The sequence below is a fragment of the Protopterus annectens genome, chromosome 3.part1 (assembly GCF_019279795.1).
Source record: "Protopterus annectens isolate FY-2018-M chromosome 3.part1, PAN1.0, whole genome shotgun sequence".
Classification (NCBI taxonomy): Eukaryota; Metazoa; Chordata; order Ceratodontiformes; family Protopteridae; genus Protopterus; species Protopterus annectens.
This window is the reverse complement of record NC_056732.1, coordinates 1,476,006,227-1,476,026,914: the sequence shown is the minus strand read 5'-3', so window position 1 is coordinate 1,476,026,914 and position 20,688 is coordinate 1,476,006,227. Positions and strand designations below refer to the sequence as shown.

At 38.5% G+C, this 20,688-nt stretch overlaps 1 protein-coding gene across 1 annotated transcript in view; it reads right to left on the bottom strand.

Annotated features, from left to right (window-relative positions):
• Positions 1-20,688, bottom strand: part of STAM (signal transducing adaptor molecule) — a gene marked incomplete in the record, with an annotated part of 1,274,308 nt that overhangs the window by 89,924 nt on the left and 1,163,696 nt on the right. The window contains 1 exon segment of the mRNA XM_044067544.1: positions 3,723-3,895. Coding sequence (XP_043923479.1) covers positions 3,723-3,895 — 173 coding nt within the window.

Below are 20,688 nucleotides of genomic sequence, written 5' to 3'. Positions count from 1 at the left end.
AACACTGCCAGCCCCACAAAGTAAAACAATTTCTCTACAGAAAAATGAATTTTTAAACTAACAGGAAAAAAGAGCGCTCCTGTTGAAAAGTGCAAAACAGTTTTGTGACAGTCTGTTAAAACACAAACTCCTAGCTTTAAAATAACACTAATACTTTCTTCTTTGGTAAAGTTTTATATTAACAAAAAATGATTTAATGGAAGTTTCTTCCCAAAAAGTCACTTACTTACCCTGCAAAGGAACAGCACATCAAATGAAGATCCTTGAAAGCCTCAGGGGAGCATACTCATTTGTGGCAGTAAAACTTTGAAAGGTTAGGTGCCCAAGCTTGTCTTTTGTCAGTTCAGCTCACGCTGCCAGAAAGTTTGGGGATGTGGAGGGTGCCCTGAAGCTTTAGAAGCTGGCTGGCTGTTATACCTTTGTCAAGATATAATCCATATAGCTAAGGCTACTGCAGCTGTGATCAATATGATGAACATCTAGAGATGGCATAAGAAGATGTCCCTCTTATACCACTGATCCGCTGTTAAGTGGGAGGTCATACTCACAGCTAGAATGGGGAAAAGGTGTAAAGCCTTGTAATTCAGCCCAGATATGGAGTCTTTCTATGGCAGAAGTACAAAGAAGTTAGTACTACTGCAACAGCGCAGTGGACACTGACGAATACCTCTGGAATATACTGCTGTGCAGTAAATACCATAATCATTGAGCCACCATTCTGCCTTACTTTAACAGATACTCCTGTAGCATCTTTGGGATTTACAGCAGTACTTGAGAATTCCATACTGTAATGAAATCCTGATACTAATTTTTCTAAGAATTCAAACACCTGCTGAGGTTTTTACAATTGTATGACAAACAAATTACTTTCGGGGTGTGTTTTTTCTTGTTAACACATTTAAAGAACATCTTTATAATCACATATGAGGCCAAACACAGGTCAAAGGAAGCTTTGGCTTTTGACGAAGGATCTTTTAAATGTTTGGAAAATGTTACTGATTCATGGAAATGACTAACGGCAGCAGAGATCATTGTTTCCATCTACTAGATGCATAAATAAAATCCGCTAAATGAATGCCAACTCTTGCTATAACTTTTCTGAAAAAGCAATAAAGGGTCTGCTGCCATGTTAGATTTTCGGTGAGGGACATTTTGTAAAAAGTCATAGAGAAGTACTACACTAGCTGCCCTTGTGGGCCATTTTAAGCAAAGCCAATTGCCCTTTTTGTGCTCAAATTAGCCTATCCCATTTGGTTACAGATTGGCCTTACCCATTCCATAGTCAACAATTATGTATTACTCAATGAGAATAACTGGGATCATACCATAGATAATTTGAGGGGGACCCATGCATGGATTAAAGCATTTAGGAGTTGCTTCTGCCGATTTGTAGTATAGGGGGATGACTTGAGTTAAATTTTCTGTTTCCCATCCATAGATGGAAGTTGTGCTTGAATATACACAGGGATGAACTGTGTTTTACGTGGATAAGTCATCTGTTCCACATAGCAGTCGTATTACCTGTGAGATACATGTGTCCCACCAAACCTTTTCTTACTGAAATATGAGATTTCTAAACAATCCAATTCTCAACTAGTATAAAAGACTCTCTTCTGACTAACAAAAAAAGAATATCCACTATAGAATTTTCATGTTTCGAACAGTCTGCATATTAAGGTATTTTATATAAACTATCAGTTTTCTGCAATATTTGGAGAAAAGATGTAATATTTATCATCTAAAATGTAATGAAGGTTGGAAGTTGGTTGGTTTTATTTACTTTTTTCTACCAGGATGCACATGCCGAAGTTATTAAGGCTCTGAGCATCCAAGTGCTCTGGATTATGCAGAACGCTCCGCATTTGACGACGAGTGAAGCCACTGTTCCTCTGTTCCGCATTGAATAGCTGTGGCTTCACTACACGAATTCTGATTGGTTTGTATACCGCAATTACTGCCAATTGGCATTGCAGTATACAAACCAATACATAACTGTGCTGCCCTTCCACATTATACAGCGTTGGCTGTACGCCACAGTTTTTGATTGGCTCATAGACCGCATTTACAGCTAATCGTGAATGTGGTCTATGAGCAAATCAAGTAAGTTTCTCAGGGGGATGGGAGCCAATGAGAGCTCCCCAATACAGGCCAATCGCGTTCCGGGAAGCCTTTTCGCGCCAAAATAATGGCTTGAAAAAGGCTTCCAGGAATCAGGGATTTTACTTTTTGCAAGTTGCTTGCAACAACAACTTGAAAGGAAGAACTCTGAAGACCGGGAACTTTAGCATTGAGGAAAAGGAAGGAGCGGCTGTGGTGAAGACTTTGGGACTTGGAACCAGCCTGCTATGAGAGGCGTTAGTGAGCTGAATGGACTTCAGGTTCAGGGACCTTGCTTGCTGCTGCTTTGGTGGAGTGAGACCGGTCAGAAGGCTGAGGTTTATTTTGCTGCCTGCTGGATCATCGTTTGTGCCGTGGATTGTATTGTGCTGCTGGTGCTGTTTACATAGGTAGAGGTAAGTGACTGTTTTAGCTGCAATGGTTAAGGTTAAGGTTAATGGTTAGGCAAATATTCCCCTATCCTTAAAACAGGTATGCTAGCACAGATCCTGTTATTGTAGCAATTTTTTTAAGTTTATAAGACCAATATTTAGTTTCTCTGGGCTGCTTGTCCCCATAGTACATCTGATACTGTTAATTAAGCAACTTTCTGAGTTTTATAAGAGCAATATTTGAAGTGTCTCTGTGTTTGTGCTGCTTGTCCCACTAGTGCATCTCTAAATGTAATTGTCATTTTTAGAGAAACTGTATGCCAAGTCAGGTCCTGTTATTCTAGCAACTTTCTAAGTTTATAAGAGCAATATTTAAAGTGTCTCTGTGTGCTGCTTGTCCCCCTCGGACGACTCAAAGTAATTGCCATTTTTTTTTGCAGAAAGTGTATGCCAACTCAGGTCTTGTTATTCTAGCAACTTTCTACATTTATAAGAGCAATATTTAAAGTGTCTCTGTGTTTGTGCTGCTTGTCCCCCTCAGACATCTCTGAAAGTAATTGCCATTTTTTTGCAGAAACTGTATGCCAAGTCATGTCCTGTTCTAGCAACTTTCTAAGTTTATAAGAGCAATATTTAAAGTGTCTCTGCAGATAAAGGTTTTGGATCTGAGAAGTTTGTCTTATTGAATTTTAAATATGCTCTACCATGCTCCATGGCAATAAGTCTACATCTGACATACGACAGGATGCTATTTAACTTGGTCTAACTAAAATCAATTGTGCGACTTGTAATGTCTGTTTAGGAAATGTAGTCAATTTGATTTTTATTTTTGTAAAGTGCTGTTTCATTTACTTATGGTGTGGTTATGGTATTGCAGACAAATAAAAGTTTTGGATCTGAGAAGTGTGTCTTATTGAATTTTAAAGATGTTCTACCATGCTCCATGGTGAAGGCATGTTTCGCTCAGTGTGAAAATAGGGTGTTCCACATTTTGACCATTTGTCACACATTGTTAGGGTCTGTGTTCCACATTGGCCTCTTAAGAGGTTGAGACCTATGTTAAGGCTGTCTTAAGAAAACAGGGGTAAGGTACAACCTTATCTGCAAATGCTCTTGAACTTTTAGTTAAACTGCCCAAAATGTCATTAATTTTATGACATAAAGTCACCTTTACAGGTCAATTCAAATCTGGTAGCTCACAAGTTGATTAAAAGTCCTGAAGAAAAGCCTTACTTTGTATAGGCTGTCTGCGGTTGCTGGCCAGGAAGAGGGCTTGCTGGCGGTGGGAGAACCCCTTGGTTATGAGATGGAAGCTGCTCTGGCGGAATGCTGTAGCCTTGCATAGAACCCATATGCGGTGTTCCAGTAACCATATATGTTCCATTCTGAGTCTGTGTTGAATACACCTGGAAGAAATCACATTTCTATTAGCATTTAAAACTAAAATTCACAACAAACTTAGCTGATATGACTTAGCCAAAAAGACTGTCCAAAATGCATAACAAATATTTATAGACAATGACTTCAGTTAAGCAAGGTAAGCAACCTATACAAAAGACAAAAGTCGGCACACATTACTGTGTTGATTCACAAAATGAATGCATAAAACCTACTGAATGAGTACATCACTGTAAACATGCAAATACTGTAAGGCCTTTGGCAAGTCACACAATCAGTATAATAAACATTCTTATGCATAACAATCATTAAATACGTGGGTTGTGTCACTCTGAGAGTAGCACAAAAAAAGAAAGAAAAAAGATTACACAAATGTTAGAAGCTGTCAGTTACTAAAGAAATGGTCTGTCCAAACTACAGTACTTTACCCCTAAACTGCTGTGGTAATTCTAGCAACTATACCACACAACTATCTTTTTACCTCATGTAGCTGTTATACAAGTGTATGACTGCTGTACAAGCAATCAATGAAAAAACATTGCATTTCACAGCTATGACTGCCTATTTTATTTATTTATTGCTGTCTGATAACCAGGTATGTTGGGAGGTCAACAGGCCCTTTTCAGCAATGACTTTGGCCATGACTACTCAAGGAGTGACTTCTGCAAAATGAAACAGTAACTACTTTTATCAGCATACACTACATAAATTAGCTCTATCACAACTTTCACAAAGCTCATATGTTTTGATTTTAGGCAGTATTCAATAGCATATATTTTCTAAAAGCCTGCCTTTAAGTGATTTATCACTTAAGACGTGCTTTCATATATCTACTTTTTCTTTAAATATGAAAACTAAGAATCCCTTTAAATCTTAAATTTATTACTTGACTGTGCTGAAAGGATACTGTTGGCATAACAAAGGCATGTCAGAACATTTAGATATTGCTTTTTAATAAGCTCATAAAAATAGTCAAGAAAGCTTTGCTGATAAAAGAAATCACACCTTTTTGATCATTGATGCATCAGTTAACGATTCAATACCCAAGAAGACAAAGGGTTGTATTCATAGTTGTTGCAGTTATGCAAATGGAGAATTTGTGCTGGCTGTTAAGACAAGCTAAGGTGTGATTTGGATACAATAGATGCGCAAGGCTTGAACTAGTGTCAGAAAGTAATATGCAAATGAATAAGATATAAATGAGTAATCTGTGAAAAATCTGTAACTATCTTATATAAATTAGCATTCTTTGTGCGATTTTATAACTGCTTTTTAACATGTATGTGCGCTAGGCATTTAAGGTTTATAAAATGCAAAGTCATGACTCTTTTCATATACTCTGCAATCCTCAGAGATGCTCACATTTATTGCTAGCTTAGCAGTTTCCTGTTCTGAGGTGGTAGTCTTGCTCGAGCCAAAACCAGGTGCACCCAGTGGCACTCTAGGCGAGAAGAAAATATGGGCAAACATAACCCAGCTGAACTTTGCAGATAAGGAAACCTTGAACAGATTTAGAGTGGACAGGAACATAGTATGAGCTACAGTGAGTCTGTATGATCAACAGACAGGGACACTAGGTGGATGTGTGGCCTTCTTATACCCGTGGATACCAAGGTCTGCAGAGCTCTCACTATACCTGCCACAGTGACCTTCCAGAGACAAACTGGGGGCATACGGGATATATCACAAATGTAAGCCTCAAGAATACATCAGCAGATCCTCAACATACTCTTGGCACACCTGGATTCATACATCTATTTCCTAGTGTAACCTCATGACTGAGCCAATACTATGCGTGCCTTTTACAGGATGTCACACTTTCTTGATGTACTTGGTGCGATAAATTTCACCTATGTTGCTATTAGAGCCTCTTCAGGACCATGACGGGAGTGGTACTGGAAAAAGAAAAACTACCATTAAATCAAATGCCAGGTAGAATGTGATGCATGGGGGGTGCATCACCAACATGTCAATAGAGCATCCTGGCAATGTCCATTAATCCCATACTTGGCACACAGGCTCACTCTAGCTCCCCTTCCTCACAGTCACCTAGATGGCAAGTGCAAAGCATTTTACTGTTACTAACCATAGATATTTTAGTATCTGTACAGTGATTACAATATGAAGTAATTACCCCCTTCTGTTGTGTGTCCCCTCCTTTTGTTTTGCAGATGAAGTAGGCTACCCGCTTAAACCTTGGCTAATGACACAATCTGTAAAACTAAGGAGCTGCGGTGAAACACTTCAACACCACTCTCTTCTAGACAGGAACAGTCACTGAGTGAGAGGTTTTGGCCTGCTCCAAGTCCTTTTTTCTTTGCCTTCAGTATGACACTGTTACTGCATGCAGGACATTTACTGCCTGCTGCATTCTACACAGCACAAACATCTACTGGTCTAGTGTGCAACTCCTATAGCCAGTCACAGATTCTGGCAGTGCAGCTCCCTCTATCATTCCTCCAACCAGTGATGACAGTGACAGTGGCCAGCTGATGGGTGTAAGCAAGGCAGGCTTGTGTATGGCATGTAGCTGGCAGGCAAAGAGGCTACATCTAGTCCACAACTATGGCCCATGACATTCACTTACTGTGCAAAACAACATTCACACAAATACTTTATCTATGCAGTGTTACTTGTGGGCTATGCTGAGTGCTGCATGGTTAACTTACACGGTACATCAAGCATTTTCTAATTTTCAACAAAAGAAATATTGTATATCATAGCTTTACCATCAATCATCACTTGTAGTATACTGAAAGGTAAGTAACACAAGTGCTAGTTATAATGGCAGGGTCTAACTAAACGGTGTAAAAGCAGATGTTATACATGTTTATAACTATACAAATACATTTTCACTGCAGTGTCCTGAGCAGAGTATTATAGCACTTACTGTGTTCAAATTACATGCATTGGTAAAATACTTTTTGAGACTCTCTCTCATTTTTTCCCATTTTTCATATTCCACTGAGAAGTGCAGCATTGGACATGTCTGGAAAAACTGCTGGGTGAGTATTGTTTTCCTCCTACTAATGTTAAAAATATTGAGTTATATTTGGAAGATGTCATATGAAATGTCCCCCAAGAATAATGTAGGTGATGGTCCCACAGACAAAGAACAAGTGCTGTCATGTGAGTTTGATGACGAGCTGCACCAATAATGGGATCTACAGAGTGAAGGGAACCTAGTAATACTGACCTAACCATGCTGTGGGATCTAGACCTTGACTGAGAGGTCTACCACATGTTGTGGATGTCTGCTAAGGCCTGGCTACCTGCTTCTTGGAGAATTCCACAGGAGTGCATGCAGCTTGTTGTGCCCAGCTTACTTGTCTGCCATACATGTGGACAGTTCCATGGAGGCTAGGTCCCACTGTGCACATGGTGGCTAAAAGGGATGCTGTGTGTGCAGCCATGCTGTACATGACAATCGTCATGACATTCCCTCTAGTCTCCACCATTTCCATGTACTGGTAAAATTCCTCACTTATTCCCCACATACTCTAAATACGTCTACCCGAGTCTCAGTAACAGTAGCCTGGGTATGAACTATGACATGGCAAATCAAGTGCTGGGCCACCAAGACCTTGCATGTCTCTGGAGCAAACTGTGAAATATGTCTTTATCTGGCACCTCTGTCTACAGGTGTGACAGTGGGTGCTGCTAACTCTGAAAGGGCAGTCTCCTTCAGGCTGTGCAAAAAAGCAGGTGTTGAGTTGCGTGGTGACTCCCTACTCCCCACTGTAATGACCTATCCTCATTGTGCTGAGTGGGTGTGTCCTTATCAGTGCATAAGGAATTATTTACTTGCTGTGGTGTTCAGGGGCTCTAACAGTACAGTGTGCAACTGTGCCCCACTGTTCTCAGACTCTGTCATGAATATGAAAACTGTGACATCACTGTTGACAGTCTGCTGTGAACTTCAGCCTACTTTGAGAAGGCACAGGGTGAGGTTGTTTCTTGTGGGGACTCTGAAGAAATATGTGAAGAATTGGTTAGTGTGACGTGGAATTACTGTTATGTACATTTAGGATGACTACACTTACCGTTGACTGTCTATAAACTTTCTGATGTATCTGACGTTAACAGCATACCTGCTGGTGAAACATGTAAGGGTGATACATGCACATATTCATTGCTAAATAAATCTTAGCATAAAAGTAAAATGAGGCACACACTAACCAACACTACCCAAATGTTGCAGAGTTCTGAGTCTACTGATATCAACACCACCTCTAATGATTCTACCAGCTTCCTCATTGGTATCCAAATCATAATGCCTTATGGAGAGAACATACTCCTCATCTGGTGTTAAAGGTTTGAGTGTGCAAGGACCACTGCTGTTATGGGCAACTGCATTCAGCCTAGCTTTTGTCCTAGCATGGCCAACCATGTCACAGGTCCTTTTCCTGTACTGTGTCAGGGTGTGTTCCCTTCCCCCTCCTGCATTAATGTCAGCACTACTTGATTCCACTCCTCCACTTTCTCTGCCTGTCCTGGTCCCCGGTTTTCCAGAAAGATGTTGCCCAAATGTATTCACATCATCTCTGAGGATGTGAATCTCCTCAGGACTGAAGTGTCTTTCCTGTGTATTTTCTCCTGCTGTTGCACCATGTTATAAAGTGACCACTGCCTGCTGTGTATGATTCTTTAATGAAATATGGAACATACATGTCAGCGTATTAAAGAGAGATGGAAAGGATGATAAGCACACTGAAGCATTAGTTCTGAGTTGTGAGTTTCTGGTTGTTGGCAGTACTACAAAGTGTTTTGTAGTCCTATGCTACATGAGTAATACATAAGCTTGTATGCTTTTGCTCTGAGACTGCAGTACTCAGTATACTAAACAGTAATTAAATCAAGGTGGAATGTAGTCCAGTCCGGGCATTACCTATTGACAAAGACCACCGTCTTAAGTAAGCCACTTGACACATGTAGACATCACTGAACATGGATTATACCACCACAAAAAACTGGAAGAATATGTAGCAGCCATGAAAAAAGACTGCCAGTGGCCCAGACTCAAAAATGACTTTAATAGTAAAGATGTAAAAAACGTCAAGCAGCAATAAATCTCTTTAGTGCCTCGACTGTTATGCCTTTACAGAGTATACCATACCCTCCCCCTCCTTGCACTCTTTAAATACACAAGTTCATAAAACCAATTATCCAATTACAACTCACATTTTTCTAGTTAATCACAGCATACACCTCCAATTACATTCCCTATTTAATCCACCAAGGTAAAGAGTACCACATTTTAAAATCAAGGTTGATTCTTTCTTCCATAACCTTCTTTTGATATTATTTATATTTACTCCCTCACCACTAACTTGTTCCAAAATTGTGGCTTCTAACCCATTTAGGTCACTACCATGTACATGTAGAAAATGTAAAACTACTGGATTTCCCACACTTCCTCTTTTAATGTCCCTGATGTGTCCCTTTAACCTAGTTGCAAAACTTATTTTGCTCTCTCCTATATAGAACTTATTACATGGACATTTAATTCCACATATTACTCCTTCACTCTGACATCCATAAGTTCCTTTTATTTGAAACCCTCTTCCATTAATTTTCTCAAAACCACTTACTATATATTTGCAACTTTTACACTTTCCACATCCAACAGTTCCCTTTAACTTTAACTCTATTTTTTTCTGTACTGGGCAAACAACATTTCCCATGTACCACAAAATCTCAGATACTTCTGCCTCTTGTATAAGATATTTGTAACTGGTTATTAGTTATTAACTCTAAATGTTTTCATCTTTCCAGAATCCCTCAAAATATCTTATTATACCATTTAATTTCTCTGAAAATAACATGTATTTAGTAACAAAGTAGTTTTTCTAATCCTTCACCCTCATTTTTAACTTTATCTTTTTTTCTTCTTTGGTCTCTTTCAAGATCTATGATTTCCCCTTTTAGTTTATTATTACCTTCTTCTACTACTTTCCTTTCATATCCCCTGTTCAAAAACATTAGTTTAGCTTTTCCTAACTCATACTGACATTCTTCATTAATACACAACCTCTTTTTTCTTAAAAATTCTCCATAAGGAATGGCTTTTAAATAATGGGGAGGGTGACAGCTGTCTCCAAACAAAACATGACTGTATTGCTCAAACTTCCTCTGTATCCTTGTTTGTACGAGACCTTTCTTATTACCTTGTAAGGTTACATCTAGATAGTTCACTACTTCTCCGACTTGTAAACCATCAAACTGAATGTTAAATCTATTTTGATGTAAACTGGAGATAAACCACTCTACCTGATCTTGTCCTGCTTTACATATAAAAATTAAATCATCTATATATCTATAGTAACTTATCACATATTTCCTAAAAAAACTATTGTTTTAGAAATTATATATATATATATATATATATATATATATATATATATATATATATAAAAATATACTGAACTTCATAAAGTTCCCATTAAATTCAAAAACATTATGTTCTAAACAGAGATTAATCAACTCCATTATATAATATGTTTTTGGGGAATCCTTCAAAAAAGATAATACAGCCTCCATACCAAATGGGTGTAGAATACTTGTATATAAACAGACTATATCACCATAAAATACATACCTTTCGCCCATCTGATATTTTTTATCTTATATATAAATTCAAAAACATCCTTAATAAATGAAGGTAGTTTCATAACTTTTTCTAATAAATACTTGTGCAAAAAACATGATAAATTATGGGTAAAATACGCATATGCAGACACTATGGGGCACCCTGGTGGATCAACCATGCTTTTATGGATTTTGGGCACACAAAAAAAATGCCATAGTACATTTTTTGATATTAAACTTGTACTGTATACCTGCATACGAAAAATATTTCAATCTGTATCCTTTTTCTAATAAACTGTTATATTGGTCCAATGCTGCACAGTAAAATTCCAAGCCTACTTTTTCATAGACTTTAGCATTATTTAAGTGAGTATAACACATACTCAAATACTGAGTGAAATGCATAATCTTCAATTTACCACCTTTGTCTGCTGGCTTGAATACCAGTTGTTTATTCTGACTAAGTTTCTATAAACTTAGCCATTCACTTTTGCTCAAATTATACACAATATTTACCTTATTTTCAAAAAAAAAAAAAAAACAGATTTAACTCCTTTTCTATACCGTAAAGTACCTAGGTGGAAATTTGTTGCATTATTTCATTCCTGAAAGAAGGTATAAAATCACTTCTGTGCATGACTCCTTCAGTATTAAATTTACAGTAAGCATTAGTTTCACATTCCGACATACAAGAATAAAAACTGTCTTCACTTTCCTTGTATCATCTTCATTTACACATTCTACCACATTTTCCCCATTTGTATTGCTTCCCTTAAAATAATCTCTCAAATGTAACTTTCTAATTAATTTAAAATGTTCACATTTGACTTCATGCATCATAGGCACAACAGTGGGAATACATTTTAAGCATTTATTTAATACTAGTATTTCATCCTTAGTTAAATAATATCCTTACAAATTTCATAAATAGTCTGTCCATGAAATACTAATTGTTCAGTCACATTAGTACAACTTGCCTCGTTTATACGATCAGGAACTATAAGATGATCCCCTACAATGGTCTTGACTGAAATTGTCCATAAATAGATTTAAAAGTAAAAGAAAAAGTCATGGACGTTCAGAATTGCCATTTAGATGAAACACCCGATATCCTTAAAGGGCAATTTGCATATAACCCATGTTGCCTCTGATGCAAGAGATTTAAGGTATCACACAGTGGAAAGTCTAGCTTTGCTAGATTTTTCTTTTTGTGTTTTTTAACAGAGTGTTTTTTGTGTGTGACCTTTTTAATCATTGTTTTAGTTTGTTAGTTGGGATATTTTGTAGATACCCTAATGTTTGTGGATATCAGTTGGGTACGACAACCCTGTGTTTCCAAAAGTCAAGCATTCCTCTTATGCTTTGCTGATGATGCCATAAAAAGGCAGAAACATGCATGTTCACAGCTAGAAGGGTATGGCTTTATTGGCCTGAAATTGTCCACAAAACAGACTTAAAAGTGAAATAAAAAGTCATGGATGTTCAGAATTGCCATTTAGCTGAAACACCCAATATCCTTAAAGGGTAATTTGCATATATACCCATGTTGACTCTGATACAAGAGGTTTAAGGTATCATACAGTTGCAATACTAGCTTTGCTAGATTGTTCTTTTTGTGTTTTTTTAACCAATTGTTTTTCTGTGTGACCTTTTTAATCATTGTTTTAGTTTGTTAGTTGGGATATTTTGTAGATACCCTAATGTTTGTGGATATCAGTTGGGTATGACAACCCTGTGTTTCTTAAAGTCAAGCATTCCTCTTATGCTGTGCTGATGATTCCATAAGAAGGCAGAAACATGCATGTCCACAGCTAGAGGGGTTTGCCTTTACTGGCCTGAATGTCCATAAATAGATGTAAAAGTAAAAGAAAAAAGTCATGGATGTTCAGAACTGCCATTTAGCTGAACACCTGGTATTTTAAAAGGGTAATTTGCATATATCCTTGTTACCTCTGATACAAGAGGTTTAAGGTATCACACAGTGGAAAGTCTAGCTTTGTTAGATTTTTCTTTTTGTGTTTTTTAACCGATTGTTTTTTGTGTGACCTTTTTAGTCACTCTTTCAGAATGACAGAATATACAAAATATATGGTGTGACATCTGTACACATCAGATACATTCTAGCAACAGTTTCCATTTGCACAGTGCAATTTAATGCAGCCCAAGCCAGTATAGCACGAACGCTAAAGCAAATAAATGCTGGAAAGGTTACAAACTTAAGGTATTAAGTATTACAATTACATAGCTTCTTAGATACACTATGTTACATGGCTGAGTTTCGTGGATACAGCCTAAGATGTAGAAAACTTGAGCAGTGCCACAGAAGCAACCGATTTGAGATGTTCCTTTAGAGCACCTCTGAAGTGCTTTAATGTAAATGCTAAGGCTCATAATCGTAAGGATTCAAAACTTACTTGGGGAGCGCCCCCTCCCCCGGATTTTAGTCCATTGTCTTAATCACACACCATGACTCCAATACCTATCATTAGTCCCTGTAATGGTTAAAACAAACAATGGCAAGTATTATTTTTAACATCTCTGAGGCAATCTAAGGTTTAACAAACAAAAATGAGAAAAATGTGCATTTGGACAATTTGTTTCATCACGTATTCAACTGACACAAACAGTACTGTAAGTGCATGGAGGGCAGTGACTACTCTCAGATATTTGGAAAAAGACACATCACTTAAGCTCTACAGTGGCGTGAGACCTGATCTTAACAAATGTTAAGCACCCCCGGGCTAAAGTTAAGGTTGGGTCTAGCGCTACACTGTAAAATCAGCCAGTATGGACTAGTAAATGACAACAGCAGAATAAAAGGCTTGGTTCTGGCTGCTTTCTGTACTGATAAGGTGTCCTTTCCTTTTACAAACTTAAAAAGTAGCTTGAATAACAAGGTGTGTGATCGCCAGGAACTCAAACTCAAATGTGTGTCACTATTCAGTGACTTAATCCTCCATGACTGTCTGAAAACAGTGTACTTTATGAGGAACACAGTCAGCTGAGGAAAAATCTGGACATTCTGTGACGGGGCAATTTAGAGATAATGAGGGACTGTGTTACATTCCCTTTCTAGCATTGCTCACTAAGCTGCTAAGTGCTTTGCAGCTTTGAAAGCTGGCAAAACTTTTATCCAGCTATCGCATATCAAACAAAATCAACAAGAAGAAATCAAACCCCGGCAGAAGTACAAGTAAAAAAACTAAAAAGGAGAGCACTGGGAGGAAATGTAATAATACAATTATTCTCAAACTGATATAACAAAAATTTATGTTCAACAAACATGCTCAGGAAAAAATCAAGGAAGAAATAAAAATGATTCAGAAAATAATGGAGAAATCAGGTTTTGACTGACTCAATGTTTAAACCCATAAGAAGACAGCTAAGGAACAAACACTACCAGTGTTACAGTTTTATGTCTTTCAGGTTTAATGCTATTAGACATATCAAGATTACTAAAGAAATTAATGCAGGGATACATATGCCAAACTTACTATATGCATGGTTACCCCCCCCCCCCCAAAAAAAAGAAAAAAACACTAACCAAACCATGAGTTTAAGAGATGGCAATCAACTTAGCAAGAAAATAAATTATACTGCTATGCACACACTAGAGATTAAACCTGAATTACAGGCAATAACCATCTAGGAAAATAATGCATCTTTCAGCGATATGGAGAGACGGAATGTGGCTTCATGGAGAAACTGCAGCATGACAACTTCATTATCTCTTAATGACTATGCCTACAAAACAGCCAATCAACTTTGCAGCTGTGGCTGTTCCAGTATCCTGCAGAAATGATCACAAAATGTGGTGGAAATATGAAGTAAGGGTAAATGGTGTGCCTTCAGGTGTCCTCCAAGTTCTAAAGAAGGTGTAAAGAAATACAACATAAAGTTTGTTTTGGAAGGTCTTGCCAACTACAATACGATGGCGGTGCAAACATTGTCAATGCATGTGGCCTTTAAAAACAATGTATTAATAATAAAACACTAGATATTCTCAGTTGTATTAAGATCTTTAACCTGGAGGTTTCAAAGTTGAAGGAAGACTAGTAAATAGATTTTTTTCCAATCTGATTTTCAAAATGACAACAATGCACCATCTCATCAATAGTAGACTATATGGATCTAAAATGATATTTTCATGTGTCCATAAAGTAAGCCCTGGACACAGCAATGAAATAGGATCCTGTATAGCTTCTACACTGAACCTTTAGGACTAGCCAAAGGGTGCACTGTTATTTGGCCTTGTTTCTGTTTTTGAAGAGGTGCTCATCTCCAAAAGGAGAAGGCCTCTATTCCATAGAAACTGCATTTTACTGAAAGTGTAGATCACATCTATGCCTCTTTTTTCAAAAAGCAGAAAAGCTATAACACCTAGGGTAAATTTGACCAAGACACCAGGGAAACTTTCCATCCTGCTGACCCACAGACAATACTACTGCCATTTTGGATGCAAGCCATCTTCAGTGCAACATATTTCTGTAGAGTCAGGAGTTGACAGACCCGTGGGTGGTGGATATAAGATGGTGAATGGTGAATGCTGAAAGATAAACTGCTTCTGCTAAGAGTAAAGTTAAACAGAATGAGACAAAAGATAAGAAAAAGATACAGGTTACATAGTTAGGTCAGTGCTGTAATCATTCAATTTTCTACTACTTCAGGAACCTGACAATACCAAATAAGCCATCAATGCAAAGGATATGAAAATGAATACCAACGTGGGATTTACTGCAAACTGCAGTAAGTGAAACACATGAAAAACACTACTGTCAATCTAAATTTAATTTATCATCAACTTCTGTACAGGATTAAACAGCTAATAGGCCACTTATTTTATTTTATTTTACATTTGTTGACCGGGCTAGTCCAACTGGATATATGTCCGTTTTCAGTAGAGGCCCGGGGAGAAAAGCTCCATCAGTTGTACACTTTCACAAAAAGGCATAAATGGTTACATGAGAAACATAGCAAGTGAAACTTGATAAGGCATTTGGAATGCCCACATAAGTGATGCATCTAATGCAAACCCTATGGGAAAAAAAAACTATACTGAATCAATGTACATCAAGAAAGTAAGCTATATTATGACTCTGTAAGAATTGTAGCAGTCTGAGTACATTCATTGTTGCAGTACTGACTCCCAAGAAGATTTTCACAGCTTTTGGATGACAGGGTAGCTGAACTGTTTTAAGAGGCAGAGGACAATGGGTCCTGCAAAAAAGCCCAAGAAACACTGCTCAGATTATAATATTTAGAAAAACTGTGTACAGAAGACCGAAGTTGCTGCTGCCAAGATGGACTGTGCTAACGCCTCTTAGGAAAGCAGTTGCCCTTGAGAAACGGGCTCCAATGTGTCTCCAAATCTTCTTACCAAGGAAGGAGTAATGGAAGTAAATGCACTGTGCTATCAATTTTGATACAGTCTGTTAACTGCTTACTCTCTCTGCCCTTACGAAAAGAAATGCTTATTTGATCAGCTTTCTTGATTTTTGTCTGTTCAAATAAAATGTCAGTTGCCTGTGCTAATCCAGAGAATGTAGGGCTCTTTCTCCTTTATTCTGGGATGATGGTAAAATACAGGGAGCTGAGTAGCCCAGTTCTGGGGTAACTTTGTTACTACCTTAGGTATTAACAAAGGGTTCATCCTTAACGTGACTCTGCCCTTGTGAAAGATTCAGCTCTATAAATGAGGGGCCTATAGCTCTGCATTTCCTCTAGAATAGGTAAGAACCACTAGTAATGCAGTTTTCCAAGGCAAATGCTTGAAGATGGAAGCAGCTCGATCAAAAAGGGGTACGATAAGAGTTTCCAAGACATAACTGCACTACAAGAACCACGTTATTTCCATTTTTATTGGTCTCAGATGTAACACTCTCTTTAAGAAACTGCTTAACTGGTATCTGGGAAGATAGCAGTGGGTATAATGGAAGACAAGCCGCAATGGCCAAGATGGCCAGTTTGGGTGAGAACCAGTGACACCAGGACAGAATATGGATTCTGGTTTCTGCAATGGCACCACAGGGAGAACCCTTTTCACTTAGCTAAATATGACTTCCTTTTATAAGTTTGTCTGACACCCCTCAAGATACACTACATATCTGCAGAGAACATGTGCCTGGAAGGGATGAGTGCTAAATCATTCACACTGTCAGTCTTGGCATTCAGAAGTTGTTAGACTAGGGATCCTTTGTTCTCAGTTAAGAGATCCACACACTACAGTGACAGGACTGGTGCTGGCTTTAACAGGCTTAGCAGAAGGGAAAACCATTGATGCCTCAGCCATAACGCTATCAATAGCATCTTTGGCATGACTTGCTTAAAGCCTGGGTATCATTGGTATTGGAAGGTCAGTGTATAGGCACAGTCTTGCTTGGTTTATGGAGAAGGTATCTGCTGTCCATCACTCTACTGCTGGTATCCTGGTACAAAATTTGCTCAGTTGTCTCTTTTCTGACAAAGCATAAAGGTCCGCTGCTGACGCACTCCACTTTTGAATTTTGTCCCTGTTTACCATTCACTCATAAGAATCTGCTTTTGTTCTTCTCAGACGGTCTGCAAATGCACTCTCCTGATATTGGATGTATACTACCCTAAGGTCAACTCCTTCTCCTGGGACAACTCCTGTGTGCTTGCAATGTTAGCCTCCACAGAAGGTAAAATTGAGGATCCTCCTATTTGTTGGCTGCACCACATCACAGATCCAATATGGGCATCAAAGTTTATTCTTTTCATAGAACCAAGAAAAGTCTGAAGTAAAATTCCATACTGGCTTTTTCTATTACCTCCACTGTACGACTCCTTGGGATAAGTTAAGTCTTTTGAGTTGGGAGGAGGTTGAAATGAACTTGATCCCTGCTAACCAGTGGAATGCCTAGGATTTTTTTTCATGTAGTCTGTACCCCTGCTTTAATATCTGCAGGAGTTATCTGTCTCCCACTGCTGTATGAATTGGACCAGGCTACCTCCTACCTTTATAGGAGGAGAGAAAGATGGGTGCAAGGCTTGTAAGAGGTAAGGGTGGGGGTGAGGGACAAGTTTTTCAGAGTAGAAGCCAAAGAAGATCCTACGCTGGAATCCATGAACACTACAGCTTGACCAGTCAATGGAGTTTTATACAAGAATTTGTGGTGTCATGGACACCACAGCTTGATCAGTTAATTTTTTTTTATAGAGGAATTTATGGAGTCATTGACACCATAGAAATAATCCAGCTTCCTAGAATGGTGTGGGGAATTTCACTCCTAAGAACAACATTAATAGCATCATCCAGGACTTCCAGAACTGGAGGAATGTTTGAGGTTTGGGCTGGGACAGGCCCAGAAAATTCATGTATCTGATCTGGGCCTGAAATAATTCTTGGCATCACCTTTAAAGGTCTCCTTCATTCAATGAAGTGCATCCCCAAAATAAGATACACTCTTTGGATAAAGTACAGGGTAATGTGTCATCAATGTCTGACTCCATACAAGAAGAGGGGAGGTATCTGGCCCACACAAGTCTGAGGTGTATCTTCTTTTTGAATAAACAACAAAGGGAGGTCGTCCTTCTCCTTCCTGATAATAGGAGCACTGAAACTCAAGGTCTGAGGAAAGAACTTAGGACTGACACAAGGCAAACAGACTTCAGCTTGTATGCATGTGCTCTGGGCGAACAGCGTGGTCACGCCCAGTGGGTTTGCTCCAAAGGCTTTGTCAGTAACATTAGGTATGCAGACTGCAAAGGCAACTGCCTGACATTGGCATCTTTGAGTCTAGAGGGGCTATCTGACCTCGATGTCATGTCATCAGCCTTCTGATTTATTTTAAATGAAAACCACAGCCACAAATTCAAAAAATTCTTCCTTTAATACCAAAAGACTCTAGCACCCAAACTATAAAACACGAGACTATTATTTTAGGAGACGTTAACATAGATTGGCAATCTCTTACATCTCAGCTACCTACAAACAACATGAACCTATATGTTTTTCCCAACTCATCAACTGCCTACTAGATACAATAAACACTACATCCATTATTCTACCTTAGACTGGATCTTGGTATCACATCCCTTCTACCTTTATGACCACTGGCACATTTCCGAACTCCCTAAGTGACCACCTACCTGCTTTTGCCACCAGAGCCAACACACACTTACCCAAAACACACACACTAAAATCTGTCTGCAACCCAACTAACTTCTCTAAAGACAAAACTAACGAACTACTTCTTAAAACAAATTGGTCACCACTTAAACATCTTTGTTTAGATGCTGCAACAACCGTTTTCTAAATTCACTTGACACACTAGCACCGATACACACTAAAAGAATTATAAGAACTCTGCCCCTGGCTAACAAAGGAATGTAAAAATTTAATAAAAAAAGGATGAATCTGGAATCTCTAGAAGCATAGTTAAATAGAACTAGATCTAATACTTTTCAAACAGTTGTACAACAAAGACAGGTTGCCAAAGATGAACAACTTTACTACACCCACCTACTACAGGAGCACACAACTAATCCCAAAACATTCTGGTCTTCAATATCAAGCATGCTTAAACCAGGATAAAAAAAGACCACTACCCTTCACTGAACACCTCTCCTACTCAAATTGCCAATGACTTCATCATTTATAAAGTCCATAGCTGATCTGATCACTAAAACTCCCAATACTGGCCCTCACTGCTCCTCCTCCTCCATACCCATAGCTGTTCCCCTTCATCTGGCCCTGACCTTCCTCACCTTAATGGCCCAAAGCCCCTTTCCGTGAACTCCAACACTTTCTCTCTACAACCAATACCTACTAGCTTCATAAAAAGATTACTGCAGATACTTAATCCCTGCTCTACCTTCAAAGACAACCTCCCTCCTCTAAAACTAAAATCAGCTGTTGACTCCATAGCTTACCCAATCAGCATCTTGCTTAAATGGAGCTATTTCAGAATTATTAGTGCCTAACATTTGGAAAACATCCCATATCATTCCCATCCATAGAGGGGGCAACTTGACTGACATGATAACTTTAGACCCAAAGCCATACTTTCTCTAATCTGAAAGATACTAGAAAAATGTATTCATCAAGAACTCATGAAATACCTGCTACAAAACAATCTTCTTTCAAATACGTAACATGATTTCTGGCCAGGCCACAGCACATCAACAGCTCTCTTATCCTATTACTGAATCTGTAAACAAAGCTAGAGATTAAGCTAATTTTGTATCTGCACAATTTCTTGATCTTTTAAAGGCATTCAGCACCATCTCACATTCTCTACTCCTGGACAGGCTTCTCTTACTTAGGCCTCAACTCCTCCCACCCTACAATGGTTCGACAGTTACTTACATGATCATAAACCAAGTTGTAAAATGGTCAAACATAATCTTTCCCTTTTTACCTAACCCCACTGGATTCCCACAAGGTTCTATCCTTGGACCCCCTACTTTTCAACATATTTACAAATGACCTATGCAGTCTCTCTCCTACTGGATTTTTGATTCAGTATGCAGATGACTCCATGATTATCTGCACTTCTTCCACACTACCCCATCTTCTCTCCATTAGACAAGAGACATTTTCTGCCTTTGAATCCTAACTGCCAACTGTTCCTTAACCCTAAAAAGCTAAACTTCTTTTACAGCCGAAAAATTGCCCTACTGACTTGATTCAAAATACACTTGGCTGACAACACCACAGTAAATTGTTAGGTGGTATCATAGATGATCACTTAAAATTTGATCTCCATGGTCAACAAAATGCACGCACACAAATTTCCTTCTAGCATCCCTTCTTTATGCTGCCCCTATACTCACTAACTTACATATCTCCATTAGATCCAAAATGGAACAGTGCTATAAGAAAGTGGCCAAGTTTGCCACAGACTCAAACTAGTACACATCATTGTACATCTTTACAAATACTAAACTGGCTAGAATTCCCCAATCACCTCCTGCTTGTGCATCTACCTGCTAGTACTACACAACATATTCTACAAATCCCTAACCTACCCAGCTCTGATCATCATCAAACCCTACAACCCAAACAGAACTCCTGGGTCCGAAGACAAGAAACTTCTCACCATCTCCAAACCCTCCAAAATACCTGAACAAAGCCTACACTCCCACACTGTTGCTAAAGTATGGAACTCACTCCTGCTGCCTACAAGAAGCATTTCCAACACAATAGCCTTCAAACATTCTCTAAAACAGCACCTAAACAACTCCTGGCTGT